The following is a 17228-nucleotide window of genomic DNA, read 5'->3' on the forward strand; positions in this document are numbered from 1 at the left end:
CACTGAGCAGGAAAACATTCCTCCCTCTGAACGCTCCAGAAGATCTTTCTTTAAAAAATGTGCAGTGAAATGTCTACAAACGGAGGCAGAAACCTACCAGGTTCGTTATCGATTTGCGTGAGAATGTCCTCTATGGACTCGTCATCATTCCTGCTTTGGGGCTCAGGGTCAGGTGGGGTGTATCCCCGTTGCCGGCACCACTGGACGACCTCTTTGGTCTTTGGGGGTGTGAGGGCCTGGAGGCGAGGTGAGCGGTCCAGGACGTCCTGGACGACCCGCTTCACCGCGACGGCTCGCTGAAGCTTCAGAGACACATACGAAATGATAGCTTTTATATTTATAATCATACAGAGCCCTAGAGGTGATCCCACTTGACTTAAATTCACATCCTGCTGCAATTCAAGCTTTACCAACAAAAATTTTTGTAAGGACAGCTACAAAAATTTAGTCTCTCCTAACAAACAATCTTGTTCAGTCTGCTTTTCAGCCAATACAAAGTACAGAGACAAAATCAAAACCACAGACGATCTACTCATAGCAGCCAATTATGGGCTGATAGCCCTACCTGTCCTTCTAAAACATCCCACGATTTTCTCCTAAAACCTATTTACTGGTATCATTGACCCTTTGAATGCTTGGTTTAAAATGTTAACTTTCAAACTGTAACAAATCAAACTTTTGTGATCCAAAGCTTGATCAGTTGTCAGCGGCGTTCCACAGGGTCCTGTCTTAGGTCCCCTTACTGTTCTTCTTTTTACCTTCATCCATCTTTTACCTTTTTGTCACATTTTTTAGGAAATCAGGAACATATTTGTATTCTCGTGCTGATGAAACACAGCTCTACATTTACGAATCTTATTCCGCGCCCAAGTGTTCATGTAAAATTAAACGGTAGTTGTCTGCAAACTTTATTCAATTGGACAGCAACCACGAAGGTTTTCTTTTCTGGTGTAAACTAAATTTGTTTATAGTACAAGTAAATTTTCCCTTTATGCTGACAATTCTCTAATCTCTCTTTCTTTCCTTGTTAGAAGCTTAGATTTCACCCTAAACTTTGAAACGCAAATTACTAATGCCAAGTGTACATGCCTTAAAGGTATAGTGGAAGATCTGCCAATGTGCATGCTTGTTCATTGCCAGTTTCCTCTTGCTGCCCATGCACACTGCCTATGTTTATGTATCCAGCCGGTTTGCTGTGGCAATGACCCGGATAACTGAGAACTTGCACATGCATCCGGTTAGCTTTGGTGTTCATTGTAGCTCTGCTGCTCTTGCCATATACTTAAAAAATGTCAGAGAGTCGCAAGAAGCAAACTGTCGTACAAGTTTATGAGAAGAAGGGGAAGGTAGAAAGAAATAAGACCAGGGTGGATTTAGGAGATTCTTTCCTGTGATCCCCTGAGGAGTGGAAGAGTAGGTCAGATGGTCTTGCACATGCGGAGTTATTCAAAAAGTGACTTGGCTGTTTCTTAGCTACATTTCTGGAAAAATCGTCCACTATAACTTTAATGTACATAGTAGCCAGTTAATTAAAGTTAATAATATCTATATTCCTCTTTAGGATAAGGCTACCACAAAAAAACAGCTCCAGAATGTCTTCCATTGAGGATTTTACTGCAGTCCTCCAACCACTTCATTGGCTCCCAGTAATGATTCAAAGCTCTTCTGCTCATGTTCTAATTTCTGCTGAACTTTTAATCTCAAAGTCTCCTTGATCTCCTGCACATCATCACTCCTTCAGTGCTCTCACAGCACCATCTGCTAACCTGCATACCAAGGGCTGTAGAGCTTTCAGCTAAGTCACATTCATTCTAAAAAACACATTTTCTGGCCTTATGTTTGATGTATCGTAGAGTTTTCTTTGATACTTTTAATATCAATATTCTGCATATTGTATTTTTTGATTAAAATTGTTTTAATGCGATTATTATTATTAACTGTTACCATTGTTATAATTACTATTGAAACAGAGAAGCCCCAAATTATGAAAAAAGCAAGAAATTATGTAGTTTGGGAATACCTTTTCAACATCTTCATCAATGTGAATCAGTAAATACTTTTAAACATCCATGTCTGGGTTTATCAGGTAGATGTGGCTAGGGGTGGACAATAATTCAATATCAGTATATATCGCAATATAACTTTATCCAATAAAGATAATATGACGTTTCCAATATTTCAATATGCATTTAAATCTATGATTACAGCATTTGTCACTGACTGACGTACTGGGGTTTATGCAATTTTATTTTATTTTTTTCTCTCTTTTTTTTCCCCTTTTTTCTTCTTTTATTTTTCATTTTTTTCTTCTTTTTTGCCTTTTTCCCCCCTTTTTTCCGTTTTTTTCCCCCCTTTTTTTTTCCTTTTTTTTATATTGGAGTTTTATAAACATGACAAAATAATTGTCATAGGTTCGTACAGTCAACTATTGTGGGCTTTCTTTGCAGTCTTTCTGAGGCTTTTATTTTGTTTATATCCTGAGGCTTTTATTTTGTTTATATTGATATTGTAATTATATCGTATCGACCGAAATTAAGAAATATATTGTGATAAAGGTTTTGGCCATATCGTCCAGGCCTAGATGTGACATAGACATGCTAGTCTGTGTAAGATATTAATAAACCTGTAGTAAAAAATCCCAACCAGGCACAGATACACTTTTGACCTGAGCCAATCAGAAAGCTCACCAAGACACAAAGCAGCCTGGAGACAGATTACACAGACAGCAGCACTGCAGAAGTGGACTTTAACTAACTTCTACTGAGGAACTGGGAAATGAGTGGTAACAACAGAGACTTTCTGTCCTCCATAATCACTGAAGGGCACAGACATACAGAAATGGGAGTATTTTTTTACCTCTGATGCTCTGCGTTTGCCAATGTTCCAGGAATAATACTGTTCTACTGAAGAGGCACAGAATGGATGCGAGTCCTCGGCTAAACAAGAGACACAGTTTGATACAAGGTTTGGTAAAAGCACATAACGGAAAATAATCTAAAAGCCTTTTAGATTCTTTTTACATAAACTGTGTCTTGAAAATGTCCCATGAAAAGTGAAACTTACTCTTATCCGGTAGAATTAGAGGAAACTTCTTCACTACAGCAGTCAGCAGCTGCATCATAGTTTCTATGTGCTCGGTGCTGAGGGGAAAACACAGTTTAACAGTCGTCATGATTCACTGCATATCCAACATTTATTTAATCAGTCTTGATTATTTTCAGAAATATATGTCTCCTAGCCATGGCTCCAAAACATCTTTTCTTTGTTGTACAGGCTCAACTAACTTTTCCACTAAGATGCACTAACACAACCTTTATTTGCACCCAGACCTTCTCCTCTATCACCACCTGCCGCTTCCGCATATTTAAAAATCACATTTCTGCCATTTTCTGTGCAGATTCACCTTAATGTGAATAGAACCAAATCTGAATCGTTACGTCCATATATTTGTCACAATAAACGTTACAGTTTTGTAAAAATGTGTTGAGAATACCCAACAAGTACTCATGTTTCCCACTTTATTTCATACGCACACAGAATGTGCTTCTATTATGCAAGTAGCCGGATCTGAAGCAGATATGTCTGGAGGATGAGATATAATTGCTCAATAAAAAAAAAAAAATTATTACATTTGAAAAATGTGTTTTTCTTTAAGATGGCGGCAATAATTTCACTGTGAAATATCACCACCGCACAAGACATCCGTGGAGAAACTAATGTTTTCGCTTTTTGTAATAAATCCTCCTGTATAATAAATCCATAAACATAACTGCCTGCTTTCTGTCTGCAGCGCAGTGTTCACAACGCAACCAGGACACTGCTGGGCCCTTTTTTTTTTTTTTAGAAGCTTTGATTAGCAAAGTTCATAAATTTCACTTTACGACATGACTAAATATTTATCATGACTTTATTACAGCCTGCAGCACCAACGAGCTATCCATCCAGAACTGACACCGTCACATTTTTACGAGCAGAGATCTTGCATGCTATTATAACGAGCTTTAAATATGATGTTTTGAATCTTTCGTAAAAATACAAATTAATGTCAGCGTGCGTCGGCCAAAAAGTCCCGCCACAGTTAGTTTGGCGGTTGTGCCGAGCAAAAGCAGACCCTCGGCCAAAAGGGCGCGAGTCAAATAAATCTGACAAGCTAAACAGATGAACCGGGCCACTCTGAAGACCGAACACATCCGGCTGAATGGTAAGTGACTCAATATCAGCTGCGGGCGGAGTGGGTGGAGGCTGAGGATACAACTAAGCGTTTCTTTTTGCTTTTTTTTTTTTTTGCGTGTTGCAGGCACAGAAGATCCTTCACGTCTTTACACAAGACAAGAAAAGACAAGAAATGCTGCGCTGCCACTATCTTGGTGCATCTGCACCCAAACTAGAGTTAAGGCTCTACAGAGAAAAAAAAAGCTTATTTTGAAAATGCAGCCGTTTGCAGCACAGAGCTAAAATAAACACAAGGTGTCGCTTTGACAACTGATGATTAGCCACAAGTGTTGTTGCTGTAACCAAAGGATGAATCCGTTTTTCCCCCTCACTTGATGAGATCGTGTGCGGCGGTATCTGTGCCTTGTTCCTGCTTGACAGCAGCAGCTGCAGAAGGGACATGGAGCGAGGGCGGGGCCGGCGTAGAAACCGGGGCCGAAGGACCAGCTGTGACGGCGGGACCGGCGCTCGGTTCGGTTTTCACTGAGGCAGCAGAGAGCGAGAGCAGAGAGAGACGTGTGAGACAAAGGCGACACATTCTACACGGTTACATGAAGCCAAACATGAGGAGAACAAGGAAAGATTTGTGCATTTATAATAGGGTTGCAAGAATGAGAAGACCTTGCAGTGGGAATAATGCTGGTAAATATTACAATATTGGTCATCTCTACTTTCTAATCTCTTTAACTATTGTTGACGGATCAACTACTGAAAAACAAACTGCTTTCCATGACAAACGAGCTGGTTGTAAATAACCAACTAGAACATTTAACTTTTTAGAAACTAGAACATTTCAGGTTTGAAAGGAGAACTTTGTCAGGGGGTTAAAGGCACGCTAAAGCATAATAACACCTTAACTCCACAGCCAGTTTTACAGCGGCAAAAAAAAAACAACAATTGAATGTCACCGTTTATTTCTAAGAAATTAAAAGAAAAAAGGTCAATGGCAGATGCAATGAATGAACAAATGTACAACTTTCAGACCTAACTAAAAGGTAATTTAGGACATTGTATGATAAATCTGGGCTAATTTCAGATATCTAAAGGCCTAAAATTAAAATAATCAACTTTACAACCTTACTAGCCTGGAAACAATGTTTTTCTTATTCTTATTATCGTGATCATAAAAATAATAAATAATAAAGATCGGTAGGTAACGATGAATTGAGGAGAGAATTGTGGGAGAACACTGAGGATGGACCCCTCTCACCTTGTGCCAGCGGCGGGACAAGGGAGAGGGGGGTCTGGCTGGCAGGGCTCACGGAGGCTCCAGCTCCAGCAGCTCCATGGGTTGTGGATGAAGAGGAGGAGGAGGAAGGAGGGTTGGAGACGGGGCCTTTAGACACCACTACACACAGAGACAACACTTTGATGGATCAGTGGCTCATTGGGTAAATACACCTAGATAAAAAATTAGTCTGGACCTTACAGTGAAAGACTACATGGATGCCTGGGTTTTTGTCTGAAGTAAACCTCCATATTAAATGCTGCTCAGCTGTTAAACTTGTAAAGGATACCATGCACCAAAAACAACGATAATGTAATATTTTCGTTTAATAACTTACCTTTACCAACAGGCATGAATATGGTCTGCAGCCCTGCAGACCCAGAGCCCACTCCCAGCTGTTTGAGCTGGTTGGCAGGGATGGTTAAGACCGTCTGCTGGGAGCTGGAGCCCCCAGAGTGAATCTTTAGCATGCCTGCCAAAGAAGAAAAACACAAATAACCAGAACGCAATTTATTTGCAAGGCACGTCTTGCAGCTCTGAACATCTCCAGACCAACACATGAATATATTTTTTTTTCTTTTAACCTGACAACGCAGCACTCGTCTTTCCTCCTCCGGCTGCCACCCCGCTGACTAATGACGATGCGGAAACTAAGGAAGTGCCGCTGCTTTTGGGCACACCCACCACAGCGCCTACGCCGGCTCCTTTGGACGCGCTGATGGCGGGCGTGTTTGCGGCGCCTTTTGCGAGCGTCACCGCGGCGCCGGTCGAACCCGCGGCGCCCTTCGTCGCCGCCGCGGCTCCTTTGACCAAAGAGGCCACCGCTGCCTTGGACAGGCCGCCGCCGCCGGCAGCGCTGGCGTTCTTGGCTGCGCTGATGACCGCCGCTTGGTTGGTTGACACCAGAAGTGGGTGGGGCTGAGAGGCAGGCTTCCCGCCGTCAGCAGCCTGCATGGACACACAGAGAAAAAACAAAAAACAGAAATCATCGGCTGCTGACCAGAAGCTACTTTGAGATAAGTAATGTGTTTCTGGGCTAATGTCCCACAGTGCAATGCTGCATCCGGTAGCATGCGTAATCCCTTCCTCCTCTCTTTCACTGATAAAGCTTGTAGGAGCCAATTATTTTTGTTATTAATTAAATTTGTATTTTTTGTGTATAACCTAGTTAAGGTTATTTATTTTACTTTATTGTTTGATATTTGTTTTCAGATTATGTGTTGGTTATTTAGTTTTCTTTGCTTCTGGTTAGTTATGAGCAATTTGGGTGGATTAAGTGTATTAATAGGCTGTCAGTGGTAGGACCAGCATGCATCTGGGTGGGCGTATGGTTTTTTTACCAGCGCAAGAGAAGCACAGAGGAAAATGTTTGTCAATTTCTGTTTGCTTGCTTGCAAAAGAGGAATAAACCACAAACTAAACGACTTTACCTGGAAAGTTGATTTATTTTTGCCTGCGTAAGTTACTCGTCCAAGGTGCATCTGTGGCCCTTGTGGATTTTTTGTAGATGTCAAAGCTGGGCCACAACAAAGCTAAATTGGTCAGGTTAGTTAAGTCAACCCCTCCACATGACCCGTCTGTCAACCAGTGCGAATGTCTTGCATCTTGACAGAAGCTGGTAGGTCATTTCAAACCCTCCGGTTTTCCTGCGGATCTGCACTTTTAAATAAAATCTTCCTCTCTAGACACCAAGTCTTCACCATCATAAACTGCAGTCTGAACCTTCAGCTGGATCCCTGAAGCTTTTTAAAAAGGCAGCGGTTAATCCGAAACCCGGTGTTGACCCCTTGGTCGGCACAAGCCTCCGACCAAGCTCCCTTTTCCATCTAAAATACCAGAAGAAATGTTTTTTAACCTTTTGAGGAAACGTCCGTACTTTCCGGGTCTTTCCGTTTGGTTTAAAGCTTCTCCATAGCACCAAAAACAGCTCTTGTAAAAGGTTTGTTTGTTGCATCTTTTTAGCCACTGCCTCAAAGATCACCACCAGCCTTGCACCGTTCAGTGCAGCGTTGGCATCTCGCATCTAGAGCATTAGGCTGGAGTCAAAGATAAAGCAGTGGACTGGCTTGGATGTACCTGACGTGTTTATTTATATAGCAACCTTTCACACACAAAGCAATCCAAAGAGCTTTACAGGACGAGTTTCTGAGAGTTTTCTGTTCCCTTTTGCACCGATTCTGAGGCAGCTCCTCTTTTCTCTGTACCTGCTGCTTCCTTTGGGGTCTATTCTCAGGAAATATGGTTGACTCTTCTTGAACTACGCTGATGACCAACACCTCCTAAAAACCCAACTTCTCCTCAGCCAATTAAAAAAAAAAAAAGAAAAATGGGTTATTGTGGGCAGCACCTCTGAATGGCCAACTATCAAACTGGATTATTTGATATTGTACCTAAAGCAATATTTAACAAATGAGTTTGCTATCATGAATTGGTAAATTGAAGCCAGTGTCGTCGATGGAAAAAACCTTCAGAAGAAGATTTCCGGCTTCATCGCCACCCGACCTGACTACAGTGCTGAGCATTTATCTCCTCTCTTTACTAGCTACTCGTACATCTGGGAGCAGATTTCTAATGACTTATACTGACCTTTAAATGTCTGAAAGGCTGAACTCCCCAATATCTGTCTGAACTACTTCAGGCTCAACTGACCAGACAAAACAAGCTGCTTCTGGATGCCCCAAGGATGAGGTGAAAGCTTTCAGGAGCGCTTTTAGCTGCTGGGTCAACAGGCTGGGACGAGCTAGCTTTAAATATAAGGCGGGACACTTTATTTCCAGTATTAAATTGCTTTAAAATCTTTCCCAATGGCTTTTAGCACAGTATGAGCCACTTTATTTTAGATTCTTAGTAGATTTGTGTTGTTTTAATATTTTAATTTTTGCATTTTTATAGTAATCATAGGCTATGTTTTGTTCAACTTTTTGTTATTCTAAGTGAGCTTCATACATAAAAAGTCTTCATACCCCTGTAGCAGAAAAAAAAAAAAAGTTTTTTTGTTTTTTTTAAATAATTCATCAACAATAAACTTCAGTTTAGACAACCAGGCAACAAAGGAAGCTTGTCTGGCTGCATTTTCAAGCCTACATTTAATAAATGGCCAATGGCTGTAACTGCAGACTACATAGAATAAAGTGAAGCTGAACTGAATGGAGGGTGTTGTAATTATTCAGGCTCCATAGTGTGATATATTAAAGCAACGTGTTATTAAAAAAAAAACCTGCAGGTTGCAGATGGAAAAGATAGTCAAGCATTAACCTGTCCCCCAGGCCTGTCCTGTTGGTGTTGCAGTGATATATAGCGCACATTTATGTTTAATTATACTTTATGCAAAGCAATTCTGTATAATATGATTGAACTTGACTTTGTAAAGTGCCTTGAGATGACATGTTTCATGATTTGGCGCTATATAAATAAAATTGAATTGAATTGAATTGAATTCAAGCTCAAATCATGATGGACCATCAGTGATGATTTCAGGGGATTATAACTAGACCAGTTCTTAATCATTAACACTATAAAATACCATTAAAGCATTTATCATCAGACAAACACTTGACAAAAGCAGATAAGAAAACTCCTCTCAGTATGATGAGTTTTCCATGCCGGTATCACGCCTGCAGATGTCCTATCCTATCTGGATGTTGCAGGCAGGTACATGATATCTAGACTCTCTCTATGGACACATTTTTTAATACAATCTGTCAGTGTGAGTCCTCTGAAATGGGGGACATAATCTGGAATTTTAGTGCAATCACACAGGTCGTTTTTAAAGGATCTCAACATGATAGTGCTGATATACAGAGCAATAGTGTGAAGGACATACACGGTCCTCTGTTAGTGTCAAACACTTTTACTTGTGTTGTGTGACACAGAGAGAGCGGTGCTGATCGGGTCACTGCCCTCATGGAATCCTCAGAGACGCAAAAGAGACATTTCGTCTCACAAAGAGACCTTACAGACAGACAGGCAAAATCTGCTGCATAATACGGCAGGTTTGGGTTCTTTGTGCACATTTTCAAAAGGACTTCACAATCACAGTACCAGTGTGGGCATTACACATAATGCAAAGGACTGTTTAGTGCAACGAATGCTGGTTAATATAACAGGGTTCTCTCCAGCCCATTCAGCATAAGGTTCTGTTACGTGGAAAGTTGTCAAAGTTACGCTGAAATTAAACCGTTACGCTGCATTTTTATTGAGCGTGACGTTTGAGAGCAACATAGAAAAGTCAGCAACGCTCTTAAACGTGCGTCAGTGCAGCTATAAATAGGGATGGGAATCGAAAACAGGTTCCTGTTCAGAACCGGTTCCGTGTGTGTTCCAATTTTCTTGTACTCTAAAACAACTCATCTACTGCATTTAAGTTTGTTTTTATATTCCTTTTCTTATTTAAACAAAGATAAATGTTACTCCAGTTGCACATTTGCTGTGGACATCTTGACCTTGTTAGTTTGTAAGGTCGTGTGATAGTTAAGTAAACAAAGTTGATGCTCATCATCAAACTGTTTGTTCTCCTTTTTGCCCCAAATTGGAATCGAAAAGAGAATCGAAAAGGAATCGAATCGTTTCACAGAATCGATAAGGGAATCGGAATCTTGAAAATCTTAACAATTCCCAACCCTAGCTATAAACCTTCTGAACAACGTGAGCAAGCGCCAGCTGTTGTTAGCTTGATGAACAGCCCCCCACAAACACACCTCCCTGTCGCCAGCTATCCGCCATTACGCTGAAAAAACATTGTGGCGAGGACAAAGTGTTGAGACTCATGGCTGAGGATGCTCATACCAAACACAAATGATGACGGCCAAAATGCCATGTGTAGGAATCACAGATGAGAAAGTTATTGTTTACCAAAATCAATCCATCCCTCGCTCGATTTTCTAACACTGTGCAGCCCTAATTTTCATTATTTAAGTTAGTGAGGCCTAGTTCTAAAATAAAACAGCCAAACCGTGACCAAGCCTTTTCTGATAAATGCATCATGTTTTCACAGCATATAACACTGGATCGTTCTGTTTTTCTTGTGCTCCTTTTGATTGGGCCAAAACCAGTTATTTGCATTGTTACCGTGCATGTCTGTGCTACAAACTATTAAATTACTAAACCTTACAAAAAACATTAACTTTTTTTTTTTTTTTTTTGTAATGTAAGAATTTTCAAACTTCCAAGAATTGAATTTCTCTTGAAATCTGGTCAAACTCGCAACAATACATGGACATAATATTTAAAGTCCAACCAGCTGATTGGTTCAAAAATGGCTTAAAAACAGCTGCCAGGGTCCATGAATCAATAAAACAGATGAGAGTAAACATGCCTGCTGTTGACTCGCCGCCGCTGCTGCTGCACTGACAGGAGTGGAGCAAGCAGCTGTGATGACTCCCCCCGACATCCTCAGCGTGGTGGAGCCCGGCTTGGACATGTGACTTGCTCCCGCCGCCGTCACCGTCTTCACGGAGCCGTCGGACAGCTTCAACTGTGCACCCTGGGAGCTGCCGACAACCTGTCCGTCAAGGCGAAAATATGTCAGACACGTTTATTATCAGGGTGCCTGACGAAACCACTTCTCAGATATTGTTGAATCTAACTGTCACAAAGCTTGTGGGCTTTAAAATCACTTCAGGAGCAGTCCCAGCAGTTTTTTAAAGATGCAATTGTTCAGCCTCTGCTTAAACAACTTGGTAAGGGTGCTGGAGCCCTTAGTAATTTTAGACCCATTTCCAAATTGCCTTTTATATGGGAGCTACTGGAGAAGTGTGTGTACGTCCAGTTAATGGTCTTTCTTTTAGAGAATGATTTTCTTGAAATTTTCCAATCTGGTTTCGAATCACTGTTTTTTTTTTTAGTCTGTTCATTTAAAACTTTTTAATGACATCTTCGTAGCTACCGACTCTGGTAACCTGCGCTTTTAGATTCAACTACAGCATTTGACAGCCGACAATAAAACTCGTACCCTCTTCTCTTTGGGGCTCAGGGATGGGTTTCATCCCCCACTGGGCTCCATTGTTAAAAAAACAACGACAGGGTATTTCTTTTCAATTTTATGCAGATGACAGCCAGATCTATGTGCTCCTCAAGAGAAAATACTAACAACGCTGAGTACCTGCTCGAGTATCGGGTGCTGAGGCTTTAATGAGAGTAACACTGAAGTGCTGGTGTTTGAAGGCACATTGCAGAGCTTGCTTTTAAATCTGGGTTATAGTGGCCAGTATGTGAAGCTAACATCAACTAACCTTGGTTTAAAATGGATAACTTTATTTTTGATGGCCAAATTAAGGCTGTTGTCATGAGAGCATTTTCAACGGAGGCTTTTTCATTATAAATTTTAAAAATAAATAAAAACTAAAATAAAAATGGCTGTGATGAAGCTCTATAAGTGAAAGCTTAAGTTCACATGAAACAACTTCATAAACCTTTAAGTGTAGCAGCACAAACCTGAATCAGACATATCTCTGCTTTTGTTTTTTGTCACATTTGGATGGAAAAGGACAAAAAAAAAAAAAAACTAAGGTATGATAATAAAGTTGTACAAATTGGTAACTAGAAATAATTGAAAGCCATAATCCACAGAAACGCTGGTAAGTGAAAAGAACTAAAGCACAAAACTCTAATGTTTTCGTACAATGGGCCATCTCCAGACATTGTTTGTCAAACTGTTCAGAAAACAAATTCAATCGAGATAAATCACACACTGGAAGTTATAGCACTCTCCAGACCGCAAGACAAACTGGCTCTCCCCACCTGAGCCAAGATGGCCGCCTTCTGTCCGGCCGTCACGCGGATAGCCTGCTGGGTGGAAGTGGCTGCAGGTGTTCCTGAATGAACGGCCGAACTGGAGCTCCCATGCTTCCCTGATCCCTGTGATGGTTGACCCACCAGGAAGGTACCCTGAGAATAAAAACAGACACAGTGATTGAAAAGAAAGCCAATCACACTGCACACACACACACAATTATTTGGCAAGTTGTAGTTTAAGATTAATTGTACTTTTTACAGCTGCAGTGCCCTCGATCAATCCATAAGAGTAATAAACCTCAACCTTCGCTTATACAGTTTGAAGGTATGCATAAAATGATAAAAAGGTGAAAACCTTTCCTTGCCTAATGATGCATGGATTCAAAACAGATCTGGTGTGGCTATTCCAATCCAACTTAAAGTTATTTTTGTCACAAGAATTATGCAAAAAGTAGGGGAAAAAAAGCCTTTTCACCATCTGTTAAACTGTGTGGGAATAAAATAGAACTTCATTACATGATCTAGTAAATCTTCAAGAAGGCATATCAGCAGAAAAAAATCTAAAAGCTTTAAATTCAACCCATGATTCAGGTTTTTAATACAGTATGTACTGCATCTTTAATTTCTCTAAATTAATAAGTCCAAGTTATGACTTTATGCGAGGTGCGACTGGTGTTTAGAAAAACATCAGTAAAATCTGAGCAGATGGTCATTATATAACCCTGTAAAGCTAACAGCCCGATAAATGCTTCAAGTCAGCATCTAATTAGCAGCGAGTTTCTGCCAGACTACTAAAAATCAGCAGGTAACCAAAAAACAGGAGAGGCTACAACTAAATTAAATGAAAAACGGCTCTGCAATGACACGGATGACAAAACAAAAGCATGACCATCTCCGGTGTAACAAAGATGATGGATCCTTGCAAATAAACGGATATGATCCAATAAACTAAACAAGGAATTAATAAAGAACGCCTCCGTTTACTAGATCCACTTTAATCACAGATGCAGAATAATCAAACAAGAGAACTCCTCACAGACCATGAACCACATTTAAAAGAAAAAAAAAAAAGAAGACACAAATAGCGTCGAGGTAAACAGTTTGCACAAACTAAACTGTTCACCCACCTGTGGGGTTTGCTTCAAAATGTAAGACGTGTAGGAGAGGTTGGAAGGCAGACTGCTTGAAGACGAGGAGGACGAGGAGTTCTGGGAGCCGCTGGTACCTGCTGACAAGCCGCTCTGGGACTGGTGACCTAGATAACAGGCAGACACAGTCAGCATCAACTTGGAACCGGATAAGCATTCTTCATCTCTTCCATCTGCAGCTTTAAACACGGGGTTTGATCGGGATGAGAAGTAATAAGGGTGACAGGCAACAGGAAAGGCCTCTAGCTGCCAGGTGCAGCATCCATCCAACGTTATTCGTTTAGATCTAGCCCCAGTTTTTTTAAAGGACTAAAAAAAAAATAAACTTTTTATTTGATTTGGAGGACAGTCGCAGGTTAAAAATACAAACCAGTGACGTAACTCGTCTTACTTGCACCAGAGGCTCTGAGGATGGCTCCTTGAGGAATGAGCAGCAGCTTTCCCTTCCCTGATGGGTTCTTGCTGTTGGTGGTCAGGTAGAGCTTGGTACCTGGAGGCAAATTGGCCAGGTTGGCCAAATTGTTCGCTGGTAGCTGAAGAGTGGCCATCACTTTGAACAAGAAACACACAGAATGAAGAAATCCTCACTTGGCCTGCTTATACATATGAGATTTTAATCACACATCATTTTAGTGGACGGCAGCATCCTGGGGCGGCCGCGTTTTGGCAGTGGTTATAAGTAGAAATGCACAAAGAAGTCAGCAGGTTTTCAGCTTGATTGGCGCTGACAGGTGTACGTGTCAGGGTGAAAATCCAATCTTTTCCTGCCCAGTCAACACAGCGTGAATGTAAGTGCTCCAAGGCGGCGCTGACAACAGCACCCTTTAACATGGAAGTAGGGAAGGAGTCTCAAAAGTTAGCGGCTTTCAGCCACACACCCAGGTGTTTGAAAATGAGCTTGCAGGAAACACAAAAGCCGTTAGAAACTTGTTGAAGGGAAATCCTAATGGACGTTCAGTGGGCCACTTGTACACAGGGTGAAATACTTCAGCGTAAACAGAAATCTGAACGTATTAAAAATAAGGTTCTCTGTTTTGAATGCTTCATGGTGCATGCTGGAGCGAGAACTGTTGACAGCTTTTTGGAAACCTCAGTGTTGGAACGGTAAGGACCGCCATTATGTAGAAAATACACAAAGAGGCTGTTGTTTGGTTACTAATGTCAACCCCGCTAGTCAAGCTAATCTCTATAATAAAATGCTTGCAATAATTTATTTATTTGTTTTAAGGACGGTGAGGGTGGTCCCACATCGTCTCATTGCAGGTAGGGTGTAAAGGCATAATTATATATTTTTTTTTTAACAGAGAAACCTGTCAAACAATAGAAAAACTGCCACAAAACTCTGATGGGTTCATCGCAAGGTTGGATATCTAAAATCCCGGCTGTTAAACCCTGAATCTTTTATATGTGTGTTAACTCTGACCTCCACTCTTGCCACCGGAGCCACCAGACGCCTTGGTGCCACCTTGCTGACCGGTGATGCTGCCAGCTCCACTCACAATGGCTTTAGCAACTCCCTGGGCCAGAACCTGCTTGCCTCCCACCACCTTGGACACGGAGGGGCTGCCCTTCGCGACCAGGATCTGCCCGCTGCTGATGGCCACCTGTTTCACCGAGGACTGAAGCGTCGAGCTCACAGGAATCCCCAACACCTTTAAAAAGGACAAGAGGTGCCAGATTAGGCTCATGAATCACTCGTTTTAAAAAAAAATAAAAAATCACTGAGCGAATTATGATTCATGCGAATTATTAAACTCATCCAGAGTTAGAGAAGCTGCGACCTTGCTAGCTGAGGACCCTGTGGCCTCGGCGGCCCGTTTCTGGCTCGACATGGAGATCATGTGACCTCCTTTCACTGCGACAAACTGGTGGGCTGCAGCAGCAGCAGCAGGTTGCTGCTGGCTGGTTACTGTGGAAACCATCTGCTGTTGCTGCGTGGAAACTTCCCCCGGCTCCTGCTTGATAATAACCTGCCAGGAAACACATTGAAAGAGGCCCGTGAAGCACAGGAGGCGAGGACAGTGAAGCCATCAGGAAAATGTGCTCTAAACCGTATGAATACTTCGGGGATCACATAGAAATGATGAATGTGCCGCCTTCTTGACTGGTAATGAGGAGGCATTCACTTCATGGCAGACTGCTGAGGATTAGGAAGCGATTTGATGCGGAAAGCGTTTTCTGTTAAGGGGCAGCATCATTTATTCATAACGTGGATGTTTTTACAATCTCCATATGTTGCCACAAAGTGCGGCGCTCAACAGGACAGCAGATGTGAGGACGCGCTAAAGCCAATGAAATGCCCACTATGAAGGAAGGTTGGGGGAACGAGAAAGAGAGGAGCGAGGTCATTTTACAGCATTTAATACAGACATTTCTTGTGACACTTAAATGTGCAGTTCTGCCAGGAAAGCTCCCCCCCTCCTCCCCCCACACCCCCCCAGAATGATGTACTTTTTAAACACACTGCAAAAAGGCAATTAAAAAGAAGTCACATTTTCTTGAAATGAGTGTATTTGTCCTTCATTTGATCAGGTAAATAAGATGATCTGCCAGTAGAATGAGTATTTTTATCTCTAAAATAAGATCATTAGATAAATTCACTTGAAATAAGGTGATGGAGATGAGTGGCTCCTATTTTAAGAGCAAAAATCTTATTCCATTGGCAGATCATCTTAAATAACAGGCTTAAATAAAGGGCAAATACACTACTTTGGAGAATTCACTTCCTTTGAGTTCCCTTTTAGCAGTGCAGGAGCCGAGTCGCTCACATCTGCTGAACATAGACCTCCAGTTACAGCGCACTGACCGCTTTATAAACAGCGAAGACGCCGCCGCAAACTAAATGACGCTTTAGCTCTGAAATGCTTCATGGTCACATGCTTACCTTGACCCCCGAGGAGAGGAAAGTGCCGGTGTGAACTTTAGGCGCTGGAGAGCGGGTGCCTTGAGCCTGTTTGGCTGAGGGGCTTCCTGTGTAGCAATGCACAGATAAACACAGAGCACGTCATGGAACAGGAACTGCAGCTTCTCTTAACCAATGATGGGCATGTGTGGCGCATTTAATATCTGGCAAAAATGAATTTCTAACCTGCTGCGTGTAGGAAAAACAAAGAAATAAGTGCGGTTTTGGTGAGCCGGCCAAAACTCCCACACTCGACTCATCCACTGGGACGAGTGATTGCCTAATAGAAATCCAAATCCATTTCCCAGATCTGGCTTAGCTGTGCACTCATAGATCAAGTGTGGGAGCGGGCGAGCTGCGAGCGTGCGAAAACGACGTAGGGGAAAGAACGGCTCGTTTTGATGGAAGCAGAGGGTTTTTTGATGAGTAAGCCGTTTCAACAGCCATGACCGTGCAGCAACCTCTGGGTGCGCAGCGAGTAGGCGCTCGTTTCATCCGCCGCTGACATTTTATCCTCCAGTCAAGTGCAATCAACATTTCTGTGACAACCCTGATGTGAGCATGATGCCCCCCATCCAATAAAACCTTGAGCGTGAAACACATCACTCGCTATGGCAACCGGTTAATGCAGCAACTACTCCGCTGGATCACGTAACGCAACATCAGAGGTAGGAAAATAGAAATATGAAAAGAAGGTGGGATGAAACACATCACCGGAAAAGGTATTGTTCATTTCCTGATTCCAACACGTGGGTGGCTAATGTACTGCTTTTCAATTGCACCCCGGGTTTTCTTCTGATTCTGAGCATCACGCAGAGATGTACCTGTGGAGGTAGCGGATGAGGACGCCATGCCGATCACCTGCCCAGGCTTATCAACGATAATGTACGGGTTGTTGAGGACAGAGGAGGCGCTCTGCTTGCCGTGGACAGGGGCGGGGCCCGTGGGTGTCCGGGGCAGCGGAGAGTGGCTAGGGGTGGAGATGGGCGAACCTGGAGACGTTCAA

General features: G+C 42.1%; 1 protein-coding gene across 5 annotated transcripts in view; it reads right to left on the reverse strand.

Moving 5' to 3' along the window:
* Positions 1-17228, reverse strand: part of yeats2 (YEATS domain containing 2) — a 33207-nt gene that overhangs the window by 5047 nt on the left and 10932 nt on the right. For 3 of the 5 annotated variants that reach the window (XM_036138094.1, XM_036138096.1, XM_036138095.1), the window contains 15 exons: positions 17047-17214; positions 16205-16290; positions 15102-15290; positions 14744-14972; positions 13703-13870; positions 13300-13427; positions 12179-12325; positions 10755-10940; positions 6025-6388; positions 5778-5912; positions 5423-5560; positions 4545-4695; positions 3064-3140; positions 2857-2936; positions 98-302 (listed from right to left, as the gene is read on the reverse strand). In XM_036138094.1, the coding sequence (XP_035993987.1) occupies positions 98-302; positions 2857-2936; positions 3064-3140; positions 4545-4695; positions 5423-5560; positions 5778-5912; positions 6025-6388; positions 10755-10940; positions 12179-12325; positions 13300-13427; positions 13703-13870; positions 14744-14972; positions 15102-15290; positions 16205-16290; positions 17047-17214 (2451 nt within the window). The remainder of the gene's footprint in view (positions 1-97; positions 303-2856; positions 2937-3063; positions 3141-4544; positions 4696-5422; positions 5561-5777; positions 5913-6024; positions 6389-10754; positions 10941-12178; positions 12326-13299; positions 13428-13702; positions 13871-14743; positions 14973-15101; positions 15291-16204; positions 16291-17046; positions 17215-17228) is intronic. The other 2 variants (XM_036138097.1, XM_036138098.1) reach the window with 2 other exon arrangements.

The sequence above is a fragment of the Fundulus heteroclitus genome, chromosome 6 (assembly GCF_011125445.2).
Source record: "Fundulus heteroclitus isolate FHET01 chromosome 6, MU-UCD_Fhet_4.1, whole genome shotgun sequence".
In the NCBI taxonomy this organism is placed as follows: domain Eukaryota; kingdom Metazoa; phylum Chordata; class Actinopteri; order Cyprinodontiformes; family Fundulidae; genus Fundulus; species Fundulus heteroclitus.